This window comes from Chroicocephalus ridibundus, chromosome 3 (assembly GCF_963924245.1).
Source record: "Chroicocephalus ridibundus chromosome 3, bChrRid1.1, whole genome shotgun sequence".
Classification (NCBI taxonomy): domain Eukaryota; kingdom Metazoa; phylum Chordata; class Aves; order Charadriiformes; family Laridae; genus Chroicocephalus; species Chroicocephalus ridibundus.
In genome coordinates this window covers 82,707,092-82,724,392 of record NC_086286.1, presented here as the reverse complement: position 1 = coordinate 82,724,392, position 17,301 = coordinate 82,707,092, and the positions used below count along the sequence as shown (strand labels likewise).

Sequence of the window (17,301 nt, the reverse complement as noted above, 5' to 3'; positions counted from 1 at the left end):
TTACATTTTCCCCAAAACATCTTTTTGCTCTGCTCTTCTCTCTGATGAGAGAAAATGGTTCATCCTTCTGTAGATACAATGCTCTCTGCTCTGTAAATGAATTTCCACCTAACCCTTAAGTTTTCTTCAGACGTGGTTTATCTTGAAGAATGAAAGTTAAATGGGAAATTAGGCATTCAGAGTAGCTTCAGACATTCTGTGCATCATTTTTCCACTTAATGTCACACTTCATGAAACACACTTTGAGGTATTGTGAACCATATTTTAAACAAGCAGACTTTGAATGCAAAGACAGAGAATAATGGAACAGAGTTTAATAATAAATATTAACAATTTTTTTTTTTTCCTGTAGCAATCTATTTTTCCTTATAGTGTTCTGCTGTAGATGCTGAAATGTAACAATTGGACAATTTACACAGTAATTTGCTGTTTTATAGGTTGGAACTTGGGATCCATTGAGTGGCCTTAACATGACAGAGAATCAGAAAGGAAAACCAGCAAACATCACAGATTCCCTGTCCAATCGCTCTTTAATTGTTACCACCATCTTGGTAAGTAATTATATTTGCATTTCCAGAAATACAGTTGTACAGGAAAGCTAATAGAATATGCTATACTAATTACAACAGTAATGAACAGTCTGTAGTATACGTTACAGTTACTTAGAAATTACTGTGTCATGAAAGAATTCCAGTTGTTAAGCTAGTCATGGGTATTTACTCTCGTCTAAATTGTAAGTAAATTATCCCAATTTTAGTGTTATGTCAGTTGATTAGTAATTTCACTTTCTCATTATTGACTAAAATGTTTGGTTCCTTCACAAAGCTGTTTAGTTCAGCACCATATGAGAGGACAAAAAGTGTTTGTTTAAAAAAGTGGCTTGATCATTTTAACCAGCAAAATTTATTGCTTTCATTTGCTAATCTAACACCATGATACTACCTCTAAAGAAAGTACAAAGTATTTAACTTTTTTTTCATCATTGCTATTACTTGATTATTAAGTTGAAATTTTTAATCATACAGAAATTTAATTGAGATATCACTTGTGCTAGATCAGAAGTAACTTGTTTTTCATTGCCATTGTTGACAGATTTACAGTGGTGAATGGGGTATTTTTTACTTATAATGACATATATTTAGGTATGTAAAAATAAAAATTCACTTATTTCCACACCACAGTCTTGAAATAGTAATTTTAATTTCAACACAAATGAAAATCTGCTGTGTTTGTCTGCTGCCACCACTACCATGAATTTGCAGATATCAAAAAAATAATTCACTTCCCAGGTTTTTTTCTTTAATAAGAAGCTTTTACCTACCAACATATATTTTGACATTTAAAGCTAGAATGAATTTTCATAGGTACATAGATACAAATACCAGTGTGCTTTCTAACCTTTTATTTATGTAACATAAGCCATATAATTTCATCCAGCAGGTTGAAAGGTTATTTATAAGGTCTGTTTTTATTTGAAGATTTACAAATTATAGAAAATCTTCTCAAATCCTTGTTTCGTTTATTTCACTAATTGAAAAATACACATTTGATACATAATTGGAACATGGCTGACTCACTTTCAGATGTAAGTTCTTGTTATGCTAAGACCAACACAGTTTTATCACAACTTTCTCTTGTACCATTAATTACAGTTCATAAACATATAATCTCTTGGGTTTCTTTTTTATAAAACGTAAATTAACTTTTTCTAGTCTCTTAAAAGCATGCTTTCTAGAGTATTAATCTGTCTTTTTTCTTCCCACTGCCCTTCACAATTTTTCACATTTTTTTGTATATAAGACCTATTGCATTATCAAGTAATGTTTCTCAGTAATTTCATTTGACCCCTTTGTACTCCTCTTATGTTGTATCCAGGTATCCTGCCTAGGATTTTTCTTTAAGCATTCCACTGATACATAGTGATGTTTCACATTTTTGCTAATTGCTTTCTAGAGTTAGTGCCTTCCAGAATATAGTCCTATCTCTATCAGTGACCTGTTCCCTTCATTACACAGTCTCAACCAGCCTTTGTATCATCTGCACACATCATTAGCAATTACTGTATACTTGATTACAGATCAGTGCTAACAATACTGGGACAAGAATCAATCCCTGCAAGGTTGCATAAGAAACACTCAATAACTTAGGGTGTTTCAAGTTTATTTATGTTTTAACTTCTATCTATTTATGAGGTTTGAGTTCATATGCTCTATGTGTTGTATTGATTTTGTATAGTGATACTTACACTTGCATGATTTCGTTTGAAATAATGATCTCAAGAAAAGGTAAGCTGCATGAATGTAAATAGTGGCGCTATCAATAAGCACCGATTTTGAACTGGTAAAGCGCACAAAAGTAGATTACTGAGATATATGACAGCAGCTGTTTCTGTAATCAAGGATACTCTTTCTCTTAAGGGATAACTTTTGACTAGTGGTGTTTTATAAGAATCTGTCCTCTGCACATATCTAAATAAAATAATAAATAAAAGAAATATGAGGACTTTAAATTGGTGTTACGTGTTGCTCACTTGTAATGGCCTTTTATACTTTTATAAAGTTATTGTTCAGTGAAAGTTATGGTAATTGCAATAACTCTTTTCAGCTATCAAGACATTACAAGAGTGGTACTCAGAATAATGAACAAAATATTGTTCTGGTGCAGAAAGCACATGTACTAGCTTACTTTTGTAGATCTATCATTTTGTGCGTAATAAATAGCTTTCTGTTGGACAGAAAGCATATTAGTGAATGTTCATTTTGTAGCAATGCAAGGGAGCAATATAAAATACTACGGCTCCTAGAAACATATTTCCTTCTTCAACACCTTCCTTTTGTCTCCTTTTTTCCTTCTGAAAAATATTGCTTTAAAAAAAGGCAAATGCTGTTTTTTCAGTTACTAGCTGTGGAGTCTGTATGAGTATTTCCTGTAGTTTGCTTTAACTCTCATTTTTCTTTTAAAGATACCAGTCTGTCTTTTATTTTTAATTCTGTCTTCTGAAATTCTGAATGATATGTTTTTCCTTCTTTATATTGTAATCATTAAGATCTTTACAACTGTGAGTATACCCTGCTTTTTCAGTGGTGGCTGAGTCTACTGAAGATGAAAATATATTGATAGAGGCAAAATTAATAATAAATAAACTACAATTCATAAATTCATCTACTGCTAGGAAGGACGGAACCATGTGATCTTTTTTGTCTCAAATTCTACATAATACATGCTATAGGTAACCATCTGAAAGATTATTCCTTGGTTTATGAGCAATTCAGTAGCTCTCTTATGAAACGGGTTCAGGGTTCCCAGGACTTCATCACTTCTGAGAAGTACACTGGCATGTAGTTTTGGTGCAGAAGCACGTCTGGTTTCCAAGTTCTGGTTCCATGGCAGCCCAAAGTAGCAGCTGAACATGTCTGATGGAGTGATGGTTGGCTTTTTAGGTGGGGGAACATTTGAAAAATAATAATAATTAAAAAAAAGTGCTATTTGTATCTTTTATAAGCATAGCTTTGGATATCTCTATCTTTTTGACACTATTGCTGTATTTTGTTTTAATGCCATCTGAATTGGAACTTCAGAATTTCTTCTGCAATTTAAATTCTACATTCTGAATATTCTATATTTAAAAATAAAACCCCAAAACCCTTTCAAGTTCAATAATAAGTTTTTCTTATAATTTGATTCTCCTAAATTGACTTTGGTATGCCAGCAATCAGAACTCTGATTTTTTTTTTTTCCTTTTAGATTTTAAATATAAGTGTCTAAATATTTTTGTTCTTGTACATATACTATCTTTACTTTGGAAACTTTTTAACTTTGGAATTCAATTTTCATATTTCTAAATGTATGTGCATGGTGTTTATTTTTTTATGCTAAATTGCATACCAGCCGGTACTTCTTATCATACAGGTTCATTTGTCCTGTTCTGCTGAAACGGATGCTCCTTTCCTTTCCCTTATAGCTTTTATATGCTCTTCTGTGTCTGCTTACATCAAACCTCTGAAAAGCTCACAGTTGTCGAGTTTAATTTTTTCAAGGAACCTGTAAAAGTTATGAAATGTGTGTGATAACCTCAAATTTAGCAGTTTTTTCTTACTTCACTTTTGAAACACAAAACTATTTTTTTTTTAGTGTATTTCCCTGAAAATAATCTCTCTGAATATTTTGTAAGAAGGAATAATTATAATGGATTTTCAAAACAATTTTATTCAGTTCAAAATGTAATATCACCACAATCTATTTTATTTGTAAGTGCTGCTTTTTCAAATGGATAGAAATCTGATGTCATATAAATGCCATCTTGTTTTCAAAATAAAGATATAAAATCATGCAAAGCCCAAGAATTTAATCTTTGATTTTTTTTTTATTTTATTTTTTTATTTTGCACTCTTTTTCTCCCTTTCTTTTGGACCCAAGGGACATTTAAAGCATGAGTTTTTAATGGCCAAATTTTACATTTATATATTAGGTAAGAATGACTTTACCTTTTATCTTTATAAAGATGGGCCACTCATCTCTTGTAAATAGAATTGAAGATTTGTTATCTTTTTCATTTTCATTTATAAGGTGTATAACTGATGCAGGCACTTTCTTACAATAACTTTTGTATCATTCTGGAATGATTCAAGCAATAACTGAATTTTGAGATATTAATAATTCCATAACATTTTGTTCCCACTGATGTTATGGCCCAAAATAATTATTTCTATTTGAATTAAGTGTACTGCCATGAAATAGTTGAATCTGGTTTTGTCTAGCAGAAAAACTATAAACTGTTTTTAGTTTACCAGACGTGTTAATTTTTTTCGTTGAAGCTTAAGAATATACAATTCCTTACTTTCCTATTTTAGTACTTTTCTTATCCCCTTTTAAAATACTTTCCTGTCATGATCAGTGTGTGTGCCTAAATGCCTCTCCCAGACTTCTCATGCCTGCTTAAACGTCCAGAGTCTGCACCCTCTCTTTCCTGAATTTCATTCCACTCCTGTCTCAATTCCACTTGTCTGTCTTCAGCCACCGGTGCAGACTGTAAACCGACAGATTTCTTGCAGATGTAGCAGAAATGTAAAGCAAACTAATGTGTTTCAGGATTTTTTCCACTGAGAAAGGTAAATTAGCCTACTTTATGATGCTCAAAATGCAAAAGAATTTAAGTTGAAAGTCACCCTTGTCCTGAGATCCAGCATAATGTCTGTGTACTTCTAATAACCTTTGGGGCCTTCAGACTTGCAAGGTATCCAGAGATATGCTTGGCCACAGTGCTTGTTTGTCTTTCAAACATTAAAGTAAGTGATGCTTATCAGAAAAAAAAATAATGAAATTTGAAGGGAGTCATAGCATATGAATGAGTGCAGTGGGATCAGCACAAGCTAAAATTTGACTTAGTCAATAAAGGTCAATAAAGTTATTTTTCTCCTGTCTGGGTGCAAGCAGAAGGTAGGATGGCCGTATATTTATATCTCTGGATAATGGCTGAGAAGTACTTTCTTTGGGTTCCAATTTTACAGCATCATCCCAAACAACTTCTCTCAAATATTTCTCTAGCGCTTCAATTCCCTTCTACTAAAATGTTAGTAATAAAAATATACTTTTACATAGCGGCAAGGATCAGAACACCAAGGGCCATCAGTCTAGGAAAATGCTTGTATTTGCTGAATAACTTGGGTTTGCATCTTTTTTTGTTGGTTCCCCCCCCCGCCCCCCCCCCCCCAGTCTTTTGAAAATTTAAGATACATCATAAGAAAATAATGTTTTGCTTTCCATTATATTAAGACATAATAAAGTCTTTGATATTATTCATGTATCATGAAGATAGTATGATTCAATTCAGTTGAAAAATAGGTTAGTACAGTCTGCAGTGTTGCAGTGTTACAACTGCACTGTTACACAACAGTATAATGATTTCACATTCTGTGGTTTATTGAGTCAAGGGGTTTTGCTTCAAATAGGCATCCGCTCGTATCCATTTTGCTTTACTGGAATGGAAACATTCTTGCGATGCAGCTGAATTAATTTAAAGTCTGGCCAAAGTTAAGAGTAAACTGTGAGGGAATAAAGAAAACTTTTTTTTTAGGAGCCTGGCAAAATGAGGAGTGAAACTGCAGAAAAGAACAACTATGGCTTCTGTTCCGTAGGTCGTGATCTATCAAACCATAGTTATAACTATATGTTTCATGACCCAAAAGGTCATACTAGGGAATCTTTCAGGATATATCTTAAAAGCTGTCAAATAAGGATATTCATAATTAATTTCTATTATACATAGTATAGTGAAGGAATGTGACTTTGGTGTTTTCTTGTGTCTAGCCTTAGTTTCTTCTATTGGAATATCCTGGCTCAAATGACTGGTGAGATGTCTAATGTATTACATTTTTTTGATTGATTTTAACTAGTGGATTGTTTCACCTTTCCCACTTGGATTTTGACTGCCAACAGTGAAAGCCTATTGTGTATTTGTTACATCTGACATAAATGTTAATTAGATCTGGCAGACTTTTAACTCCTGTGTCCCTGGTGAACAGAATCTAATGATTGTCTGTTCTAACAGTGGCAAATTTTGAAGATGGTTTTCCTCTTTTCATCATGAGGGATTCCTTTTTGTTGTTGTTGTTTTGTTTTGCTTTTTTCAACTCTGATAGTAACACAAAAGTTCTAGATTCTTTAAGCAATACATATGTCCATGTTGAAAGTATTAATCCATATGTTTGATAATTATCCATAAAAATTAAAATTAGAATAATTTGAAAAGTGGAATTTATTGTCATTTCTAGTAACGTCTTTGTAGTTGAAATATAATACAGCTCTTATGAGACATTGCTCACCTATATTACATTGACAGAATATTTACAGCCACCCAGGTACAAAAGGGTGATTGCATTCTCCAGATAACTCAAGCTCATGTTCATAGAGTTAATTAGCCAACTGAGCATTTCAGACTGCTAATTGTTCACGTGTCTATCTCCTTCAGGTGCGATGTGGGTGCTTAGCACTGAAGAGAATTTATTTGCAGTATATCTCAAATTTCTAAAAAAAACCAGAGAGAGTTACCTTGTTATACTGTTGTCCTGAGTGCTAGAGATACTGACAGTTTGTCTCCAATGAAAAACTGAAGTTTCTAGGTTTTTGTTTTTGTTTTTGTTTTCTAAATGGACCTATTTTAAAAGCAATTAGTGGTGTGAAGAATTTCGCTTCAAAGAAAAAGCTATCAATACGAAATATAACCAGTTGAAACAAAACCAGTGTTTGATTTCAGATTAAATTTAATAGTTTGCTGATAGAGATATACACTGAAAGTTGGAGGAGTGTGCTGCATGTTTCTGAGCACAGATACTTAAAGATACTGTTGCTCAGTATATGCCTCTATTGGCATTGAAAGGACACTGTCTCCATTTCTTGCCTTTTCTAAAAAATATTTACATTAAATACTGTGAATAGTCTAACTGTAGAATTAGATGTATGATTATATATGTGAACCTTTTGAGCATATGTAATGTAGACTCTGTTCTTGCACAAGGTTTATAAGCTTCTAAGATTTAAATCATGTGAGAAAACATCAATTTATCTAACCTCCCAGTTTCAAATGTAAGCTAATGATATAAAAACTTTATTTACCCACATACTTTTCATCTCTCTCATTATTCCCAATGACATTTATCTTTTTATTTGTTTCCATATTCTATGCATTTCTATATCTATAAACTTATTTCGGGTAATTCCTTACTGCTGAGCTGGTCAGAGGTTCACTACAAAGTTGGCAAATTTCATACATCAAGAATAAGCTAAACTAGAAGAAAGATTAGTTTGGATGAAGAAAAGGGTTGATTTTAAACTGCAATAACTCTCCCTTCAGTTGCTCTTATTTCAGGACAAGCATGCTTGATAAAAATCCATGGTAGAATGACTTTCCTATAGCGTAAGTTAATTCAGAGTAGACACGTTTTCTGGAAACATTGTCTCTGGATGAGGATTTATTCAGGAATTTTTTTCTTAGAGCACCTGTGTATAGACAATGCTTATTCAATGGCTTTTGCTTCAAGCTGTTTATGTTGTTCCAAGCAATAACAAAGATGCTAGTGGGAAGGTGTTGGTTGGTTGATTTCTGCTTGCTTGGTTGGTTCGTTGTTTTTGGTTTTGGTTTTGGTTTTTGTTTTTTTTTGTTTTTTTTTTTTTTCCCCCAGGGAGATGTGTCCAGTTGAAAGACCATTAATTTCAGCTGAAGCTGTTTAGAAGATTTTAAACAGTATTTTGTAAATGTTCTGAAAAAGCATGTTCTGACCAACTTGTTTTTTGATGTGTTCTGGTAATTTTTAAGCGTCATGTTTTCAGGAGCTAATGGACAAAATTAAATTGTGAACAATATTAACGTAAATATAAACCAGTCACTGATCTGTAAAAATCACTCAGTTTACATACTCTGTCTGCCTAATCAGTGATAATCGTCCTAGTGAAACATTTTGGTGAAAGTGTAATCCACCAAGAAGCAATGGTGATCATATATTTAATGCATAGACGCTTTCCTGAGAGTGTACTTGGCAACCAGTTTTACATTAGTCCATACTATAAATTGAAAACTTGAACAAATACAGCTTGTAGTAGATCCTTTGCATGGACTTGTTCAGAATAGATAAATAGCATGTTCAATATTTAGAATGTGTATTGCATATTGCCAGAGGAAAAAGAGAACTAGATAAAACTTTGGAATTAATAAGAGCTATCACAGATAAAGCTGCCAAAATGCACTTCCTGATAAATTGAAGATGAATGCTGTCAAAGCTAAGTTAGAAAATGCTTTACATGGCAAATAAAGGGTCTGTAGAGAAAAAGCAAATGTTTTGGACAGTGGAAGACCATAAGGAAAAGCAGCAAGAGCCATTAAGTAATGGCTTAATGTAAGGATTGTGAAAGTATTAGGAGAGTATTAATAACCCATTGATCACTCTTCTCGGCAAAAGCTTTTTTTTTTCCCAGAACAAAATATTATAGTTATTAAATGGTAGCTTAGAGACTATTGTATCCCATATCCAGGCTGGCCGGAATAAAGAATAATAAAAGAGTAAGCAGTTGGAGCTAAGAATTCCAGGAAGTGTTGCAAAACTATTATTTTTTTTTAACACAGTGTCAAAAAGCATTAACAGAACAGATAAAGGGATTGAGGATTACTGTAATGATCTTAGAAGAAAGTATGCAAGAATGTATGGATGAGCTGGATGGCTCAGTGAATCCTGCTGTCCTTACTAAGTAAAGGAGACATAAAACCATGAATTGGCAATTTTACTGCCTCCCTGACATCACACATATTTAAATTTGGGATATAATTCAGGATTGCATGGAATGTAAGACAGAAATAAAACTGTTGTCAAGAATCCTGACAAGATTCCAGAGAGATTTGGGTTTTTTTTTAACAAGATGTGATTTAGCTTGGCTTTTTCTTCTAGCAAAACAGTCCAAATTCTTAGATAAAAGCACTTAAGTGTAGCTACCATAATAAAGTGTCTTCTAATTTCTAACCTTTATTTCTTTTTGCCAAAGTTTGAGGTCATTAATTCCTGTCCCCTTTGCAGAAAATAATTTTTCTGGTTCCTTTTTGCAACAACTTTGTATGTGTTGGAGACAGTTCCCTCCCAGTCTGTTCTTGCTTAAGTGAAACAATGTATATTCTTTCAGTCTTTCCTAATCCTATTTTCTAGATCTTGGTTCAGGTGTCTCCAGAACTACAGTATTCAAAACTGAATAGAATACAGCACTGAAGCATTAATAGTGTCAAAATTATAAAATGATGGAGTAATTTTAATGGGAAGGGACCACTGTAGGTCCTCCAGTCCCAACTCCTCCTCAAAGCAAATCCAAGTCGGTCAGTTTGTTTTTTTTTTTCCAATGTGTGATATTATTGAGTCTAGTACATGATTTCCTATAATATCTATAACTTAATTTAATAGACTTGCTACCTAATCAGCTCTTTTCCTCCTGAATTTCTGCAATTTATTGGTCATCAGAAGTGTGAAAATATTCATTAGTTCCTTTTGAATGCCTTTTCTTTTTTAATTGCCATTCTGTTTTCTGAAATTTACCATTTTGAATTCTGATCCTGCCCCACTGTAGGGTGAAAACACATCCCATTATCATCTTTTCTTTTCAAGAATAAGAGGAAATACTTAACTGTACCCTCTAAAAGAATTATTAAATCCTATTAAATCTTTTCAGATTGGTAATAAATCTCTTTCAATTAAGTGCACATTTCTGGACAGTTGCATTTTCTTCATAATTTTGGGAAGAACAGGGTGAATTTGTGTGTAACATGACGTGATGAATTTCCTCAGTTTCTTCCCTTCTCCATATTCTCTTAGCGATCGGTTCCCACAAATGAAACAGTTTTATAATTTGCTTAGGATAAAAGTACTGTTTTTCTAAAAAATTTATTAATCAGTCTACAGTTCTGTAGCCCTCCTTTCTCCAGTTTGTGATTTTTTCTTGATTGGGAAGAGTTTAAAGATAAGCCTCTTACAGTCTCCTTGAAGCCTCCATGAATTCTTAAAGGTAATTCCTAATGGATCTGAAATTGCTAAAACCAGTTCTGTGAATTCATCAGGTCCGAACTCCCTGAAAATAATTAAAGTTCAAGGACTCACCGAGGTTATCTTTTCCTACTTTAGTCTAAACAGTTTTACATGTGTTTCTTGTGTTAATGTTGTATGTTACCTGATCAGCATTAGCTTTTTCAGAGAATACAGGCACAGGAAAAGCATCAAACTGTTTGATTGCCTTTGTAATGTCATTTCATGGCTTTCTGTTCCTGCTGGGCGACAGATGAACTAGTTCCTAGAATTTCCTTTTATCCTTGCTTCTAGAAGGTCGCTTTTTATGCTTAGTATCGATTGCTAATTGTACTGTATTTTTTGCTTTGGCATTTATGCATTTGTCCCTGCATAAATATTATGTTTGTTTGCTTTTCTGTTTGTCTTTCACATTCTGAGTTACATTTCACTTCCTCCATACTTCCTTTTCTGAGTTTCAGTTCATTGAAGAATTCATGTTTGAGTCTTGCTGATTCTTTTTCCACAATTTTGGTGTTTTGTCTTAGCATAGCTTCTGCTTCACCAGTAGTGTGCTTTCTTTAAGGAATTCTCATTTCACCTGAAAAACTGTTTTCCGCACAGTTGTCTGAGTTTATTAACAACTGTTTTCAAAAATAGTTTTTGTTCCATCACTGTTTCTGCTTCTCAAGAATTATTTAGTAGTCCTTGTCATTTAAATTGCTTTCAACTTTCATGTTTTCAGTCAGGTCTTTGTTCTTGTCAATACTACATCTAGAAGAGCTCTCTTGGAGTCATTTGTCTATCTATTGTTTGAAAAGTTTATGTCAAGAAACCCTAGTAGTTTCTCTGGACAATTTATTTCATGTTACATTCCTTGTTAATTGTATGAAGATAAGTGGTGTACTTTTTAAAAATATGACTAACTTTATTAATTTAAATGGAAGTATATAAAAATTGAATCTCAGAAGAGTCTTGATTCAGTAGTTTGTTTTACTTAGGGGAAAAAATAAGTGTGAGAGGCAACAGGGGAATAGATATATTCTGAACACAATTCTTTTAAGAGCAAGAGATCTCCTTGCTTTCTCCTTCGCATTTTGGGTAAAATCTTATGTGCTACAGTTCCAGTTTTATGCTTGAATCATGGGACACCTCAAGATAGATGTTTACATCGGGAATGCTGACAAATCCTTATTAAAACTGTCAGGTGCCTGTGGAATGAAGTGCCTTTAACCCCGCTGAGTGCTGATGTGGAGATTTAGGGCTGTATGAATTTTGTTAAGATACCCTGGAGAGTTTATCTGATTACTCTTTGAGACTTGTGTTTGGTGCAGTAATTGCATCTACTACCATTTTTCTTACCTTACTTGATGCTTATTTTTTTATTATTGTAAAAAATGAAAAAGCCTGTCTAAAACATGAGCAAAGACTGAGTTGTGTATTTAACCTATAAAATACAGCTTCAATATTGGCGTTGTATTGTAATGGAAAACTCTACCATTTCTTTTTTGTCTTATTCCATTCTGCTTTGTATTTGAGGAATCTCATCCTATTTTGAGAAACAGATGTAAAAATCCTGTATTTTTCTAAATGTTGTTTCTTCTCATAATTATGAATATTCTGGAAATAATTTTAATTTTTTTGATGTTCTGTTTGCACATCACTTTATGCAAAAAGGTCACATTGTAGTTTAAATAAAATGTAATAAGGTAAATGTTTAAGGAAAATAAACTCTTTTCATGGAATGTATATCATAGAATTTACTTTTTGAGTTAACTTTTTTCTGATTTTGCTGCGGTTTTGTAAATGGCAGCCTATAACTTGAGGCAACAGAGCAATAGGTGATTTCACTGATTTTTTCCTTCCCCTGTGGGTTTTCTACGCTTTATTTAACAAAGCATTGAGAAAACAGTTAAAATACTTGTGTAAAGGAAAGTGTAAAACCTAATACTTGCAGCATTTGTTTGATGTTCAAGGTTTGAATTATTTTTTTTTTTTTCAGTTGCACATTGTTTCTGCATTCTAAGGGACTTACAATGTCCATCCAAACAATGCATTTGATGTTAATGTATAATGAATGTTTATATTCATTTAATGAATGAATTCATATAATGTTTATATGAATTCCTTGAAGATACGTCTACGGTCTTTACAGGGTCATTTTTTCAAATAAAAATGAGAAAAGAGGTCTTCTGACAAACTTCAGTTTGAAGATAAGTAAAGACTTTAGACAGACATAACCAAAAGCTAAAAGGATTATGCTTTTTGTTTTAGTTCTTTGTACAGAGGGTGGTGTCACGACAGCGTGCTACTTCAGGTTAAAAAGAAAAGAAAGGTGTGGGGGCCTTCATTATCCATTCTGTCTTTTTAATTTTTACAGGAAGAGCCATATGTTATGTTCAAGAAATCTGACAAACCCTTGTATGGAAATGATCGATTTGAAGGTTATTGCATTGACCTCCTCAGGGAGCTGTCTACTATCCTTGGATTTTCCTATGAGATTAGACTGGTGGAGGATGGAAAATATGGAGCCCAGGAAGATGCCAGTGGACAGTGGAATGGAATGGTTCGTGAACTAATTGATCATGTAAGTTAACTTTTGGAAGCTTTCTACTATTCATTTAGATTTCAATTCTATCTATACAAATTGTAAAATTTTTATGATAATGCCATTTGAAAGGTACTGTTTTGGAAAATGCAGATGTTTAAAGAAGTAATGCAAGTAATGCATCAATGGTTTCTATAATGTAGGATTTGTTTGTTAAACCAAAACTATTCTGCATCTCTGTTTTGCCTATATTCAAAATATGGAATAGATAGTATTCAGGACTTGTTTCTGAGAACAGATACATGTTTTTTGTGACAAAACATATGTCTTCATTAATCAATAGAAGTCAGGCCTCCTCTTCTGATAGTGGATCTTAGACTTTGTCTTAGAGAAATTTCTGTGTATGTAGTATAAATGTATAAATGATTTGATATACACCAAGAAGAGGAACATCTTTCTTGAAACATTCACAATAAGGTGCAAGCAGTAAGACAAAAATGTCAACATATACCGAAGCAGCAAAGTAATGCAATGTGTGTCAAAACAGATACCATTACAATTACTTGTAAACGAGTAAGGCAGGCATTACTTTGTGTCATTCAAAGCATGCTTTCCCAGTTGGTCATGCCAATTGAATTCAGTCACTTAGAAACATTTTAGTCAATTTGAAAATTATGTCATTGTCCCTTTTTGCATTTATTTCGATGAATTGCTTGATATAGAGACATTTGATCAAAGAACAAGATAAAACATATCCTGCACATCACTGTCATTTAAGATAGGAAGAAGGGGAGACTGTTTTGTGTCTAATTCGAGTGAAACCTCCTAACCAGGAGGAACCGCATGAATAACTTGAAGAAAAATATTTACTAATCTTGTTTCAATTTGCTGTAAGATTTCAGCAGATGGGCAGAACATTTGCTAAGCAAAATAGTCATATTTACTAGAAAGGTTGTTATCTTTGTGCTTTTCTAGTAAATAATAATCTGGTATTGCTGTTGCAACAGATGTTGATTACGCCTAGCTTCACACTTTTAAGAAGACTGTGTGGGAATATTATATTTATCTTATCTTTATATGTGTGTGTGTATTACACCTAGTACAGATACATAAAAAGTGAACAGATATTTAGCTAGACTCTCTGTCCGTCTCTATGCATGCATATTTTCACACATGTATGCACAGGCATGCATAGCTATTAGATTTGATCATTTTTAGGTAGTGTCATCATCTGGAAGTAACTTTCCATGATTGGGTGGAGATTGTGGAATTACTTCTTACATAGTTTTTCAGAAGCGAAGAAAAATCACATTTTGGTATGCTTTTATTATTCAGCCCTAAAGCTTTCTTGAACAAGTATGAACTAGTGTGGCCTCCTAAGCTTTTCACTATGATAATCTTGAAATAGAATGCATTTGAAGAAGTTGCATCAGTAAAGTATGCGTAACACAGCTTTTCCAGTCATTTCCTCTAGATAACACTGAATAGAACGTGTTCCTTTTCCCCATAGATAACATATAACTAAACTTAGATTAAAATTTATTTTGGCTTTTGAAATGATGTTTACTTAAGAGTCAAAAAATTTTAGATACTATGCTTAGTGCATCATGGAAGATATAGTCTAACTTCTTAACCTGGAGCATAACTTTGCCTAGTCTCTCTCAATTTCTCAATTGTTAAAATTTTCCTTTAAAATTTTATCTGGTTTTATCTATTCTTATTTTGTAATCTATTTAAATATATGCAATATATTTACACATCTGTGCCCTTTTTTTGCATGCATGTTATTGGTACATTTTATTAGCAAGCAATACTTCAGACCTCAGAACTGATGCGTAAGAATTTAAAGAAGAATTCCAGATAGTTACCACATTTGATGTTTCTATATGGTTAGTACTTCACTTGGGCCATTAGCTTAGCTTTTTGGTCTTTCTTTTCCCTTAGAGAATATTTTTCAAGTGTCAAAAAGGTTTTGTTTAGTATAAAGTAATGTGATAAACTCAATTACTATTTTTTATTGAACGGTGAAATGATTCTGTCTACATTTTTCAACCTGAGTTTCTAATTAAAATAAATAGACTACAGAATAAAGACAGAGTTCTGAAAGTTGCCGCAGTAATTACATTTATATTTTTAGAATTTGTGTTATTTTTATCTGCTTGTTAAATTTTCACTCTCAGTCACTTAAGTTCAGAAAGAAAGGATACAATAGTACATATGTTTAGAAGGGTAGTTTGTAGCATTTGTAATTCAAGAAAAATAAAATGGATAATTTCTGTGTATTATGGATGAAGAAAAGAAGACGCACAATTTATATAAAGATAAGAAGTACCAACCAGAATCTAAATTTTTAAATAAACTGTTTAAATTCGTGCTTAGTCACTTTATGTAATTGCTTGGACTCAAAAGTGTAAGTGAAATGAAAATAACGCTATCTGAACTGAGCTCAGCATATCCTGTCAGTCTCAGGCTTCAAATTCTACACTGTGAACAGGCACTGAAGCCTTTACATTAGGCTTTGTGTGTTTTCAGTCTCCCATAGTTTGCTCACATTTCTTCTTTCTTTGACTGTTTTACTCAGTGTTCACATATGCCATCATTCTGATATTGGTCTCCAAATAATGACAAGTTTCCTTTTGAGTAAATGATAAATACTGAAAGTGAAAAATTAATTCAGTGATTCCTTCCCTTTGACAACTGACTGATAGTGAATTCTTGTTGGAAAAGACAGTGGTCTCCATAGCTGCAAATGGAGAAATATTCACTAAGACTGCAAATATAGATGACATTTCCCTATGAAAACATTTTAAATCTAATTTCTCCAGTTAAGCAGTCTGATTTTTTGCCATAATTTTTCATTCAATATTTTATCCTCCTCTCTGCTTATTTCAAGACAAGGGTGTTAGATGTTTGAGGGAGGGGGAGCTAAAATCCAGGTGTCTCCATGCTTTCTAGGTGCATTCTTCATAAAGAAGTATTCTTTATACTGACTTGCTGCCTTTTATTCAAGAACTTTATTCAAGGATCAGTTTATTGAATTGATTTTGAACTGGATTTTAAATTCACCAGATTTCAGTTTGTCTATGGTGCAAAAAGTTGTTATGGCACTGTATTATATTGTATGAGATGTATAGTGTGAATGTGTAAATTATGTTCCCCTATAGCTAGCAGATGCTGATAGAATAAAAAGATATAATTTTTTTTTTTCTGTTAGACATTCTATTTCACAGATCCAAAATTACTTTAAAACATTCTTATCATCAAGTTCTAAACCAGGCAAAAATTACTATTTTATACTTTCCCAGAGATATAAATTAAAGTGAAAAATCCACTGGGAAGAAATTTGTTATTATTATATACCATTAAAAAGAGCCTTTTCTTTTTTTTTGACTCTTCGTTTGAATGATTCTTCTACAGCACAAAGCTTATGCATAACAAATAGACTTTAAAGCTTGCAGATCTTTTATGATTCATAATTAATTATAGAAAAGGTCCAATTTTTAGATCATGACTGTTCTTTTATTATATGTGAGGATTATATGGGAAGAATAGGATTTTCAGCTTGGAGGAAGTTAAAACTCTTGCTGTTGGGCAATTGGAAAACATGGCTTAATTTGAAATGTCTTTAGACATAGCTTTGTGTTCTACTTTGGTATTTTTTGAATTTTTTAAAATCAATATCTTACTAATAAATGCTTACACACAAAATGCTTAAATTTATAAAAATAGTAGTGGCCTTTCATTCTCTCAATAACAGAATTGTTTCAGATGTTTATGTAATCAGTTTAAAATGTTTCTGGAGACATCTTCCTACAATAACTTGGTTTGTTTTTTTTTTTTTTCTTTTTCCTAATTTAAGGTCCTTATGTTCTTGAAGGACTAGAGACAAGCTCTTTGTATTACTGTGTAGAAGTGAAAAAAAAGCTTCCAATTAACAACTATATAGATTTTTGGTTGCTTGCTTTTTGAAGACAAAGAAAAATCTGTAAGAGTAAAGGAATTTAAGTTTCTTCCATCTTTTTCTTTTCTCTTCCTCCCCTTTTCAAATACAGTTTTATCATGTTTGGACTCTATCTCTTTTGTTTATACTTACAGCAAGTCTTGCCATATATAACCTCCTAAGGAAGGGCTAAGGAGCTTCTCTTGCTTCTTCTCTTCAATAGATGCAGTCTTCATTCTTGTAACTTTCATTTTCAATAAAATGCAAGGCGGTTTAGCCATGCC

General features: G+C 32.7%; 1 protein-coding gene across 3 annotated transcripts in view; it reads left to right on the top strand.

Moving 5' to 3' along the window:
* GRIK2 (glutamate ionotropic receptor kainate type subunit 2) overlaps positions 1-17,301 on the top strand; it is a 418,840-nt gene that overhangs the window by 237,500 nt on the left and 164,039 nt on the right. For all 3 annotated transcript variants that reach the window (XM_063329880.1, XM_063329879.1, XM_063329881.1), the window contains 2 exons: positions 438-551; positions 12,910-13,116. In XM_063329880.1, the coding sequence (XP_063185950.1) occupies positions 438-551; positions 12,910-13,116 (321 nt within the window). The remainder of the gene's footprint in view (positions 1-437; positions 552-12,909; positions 13,117-17,301) is intronic.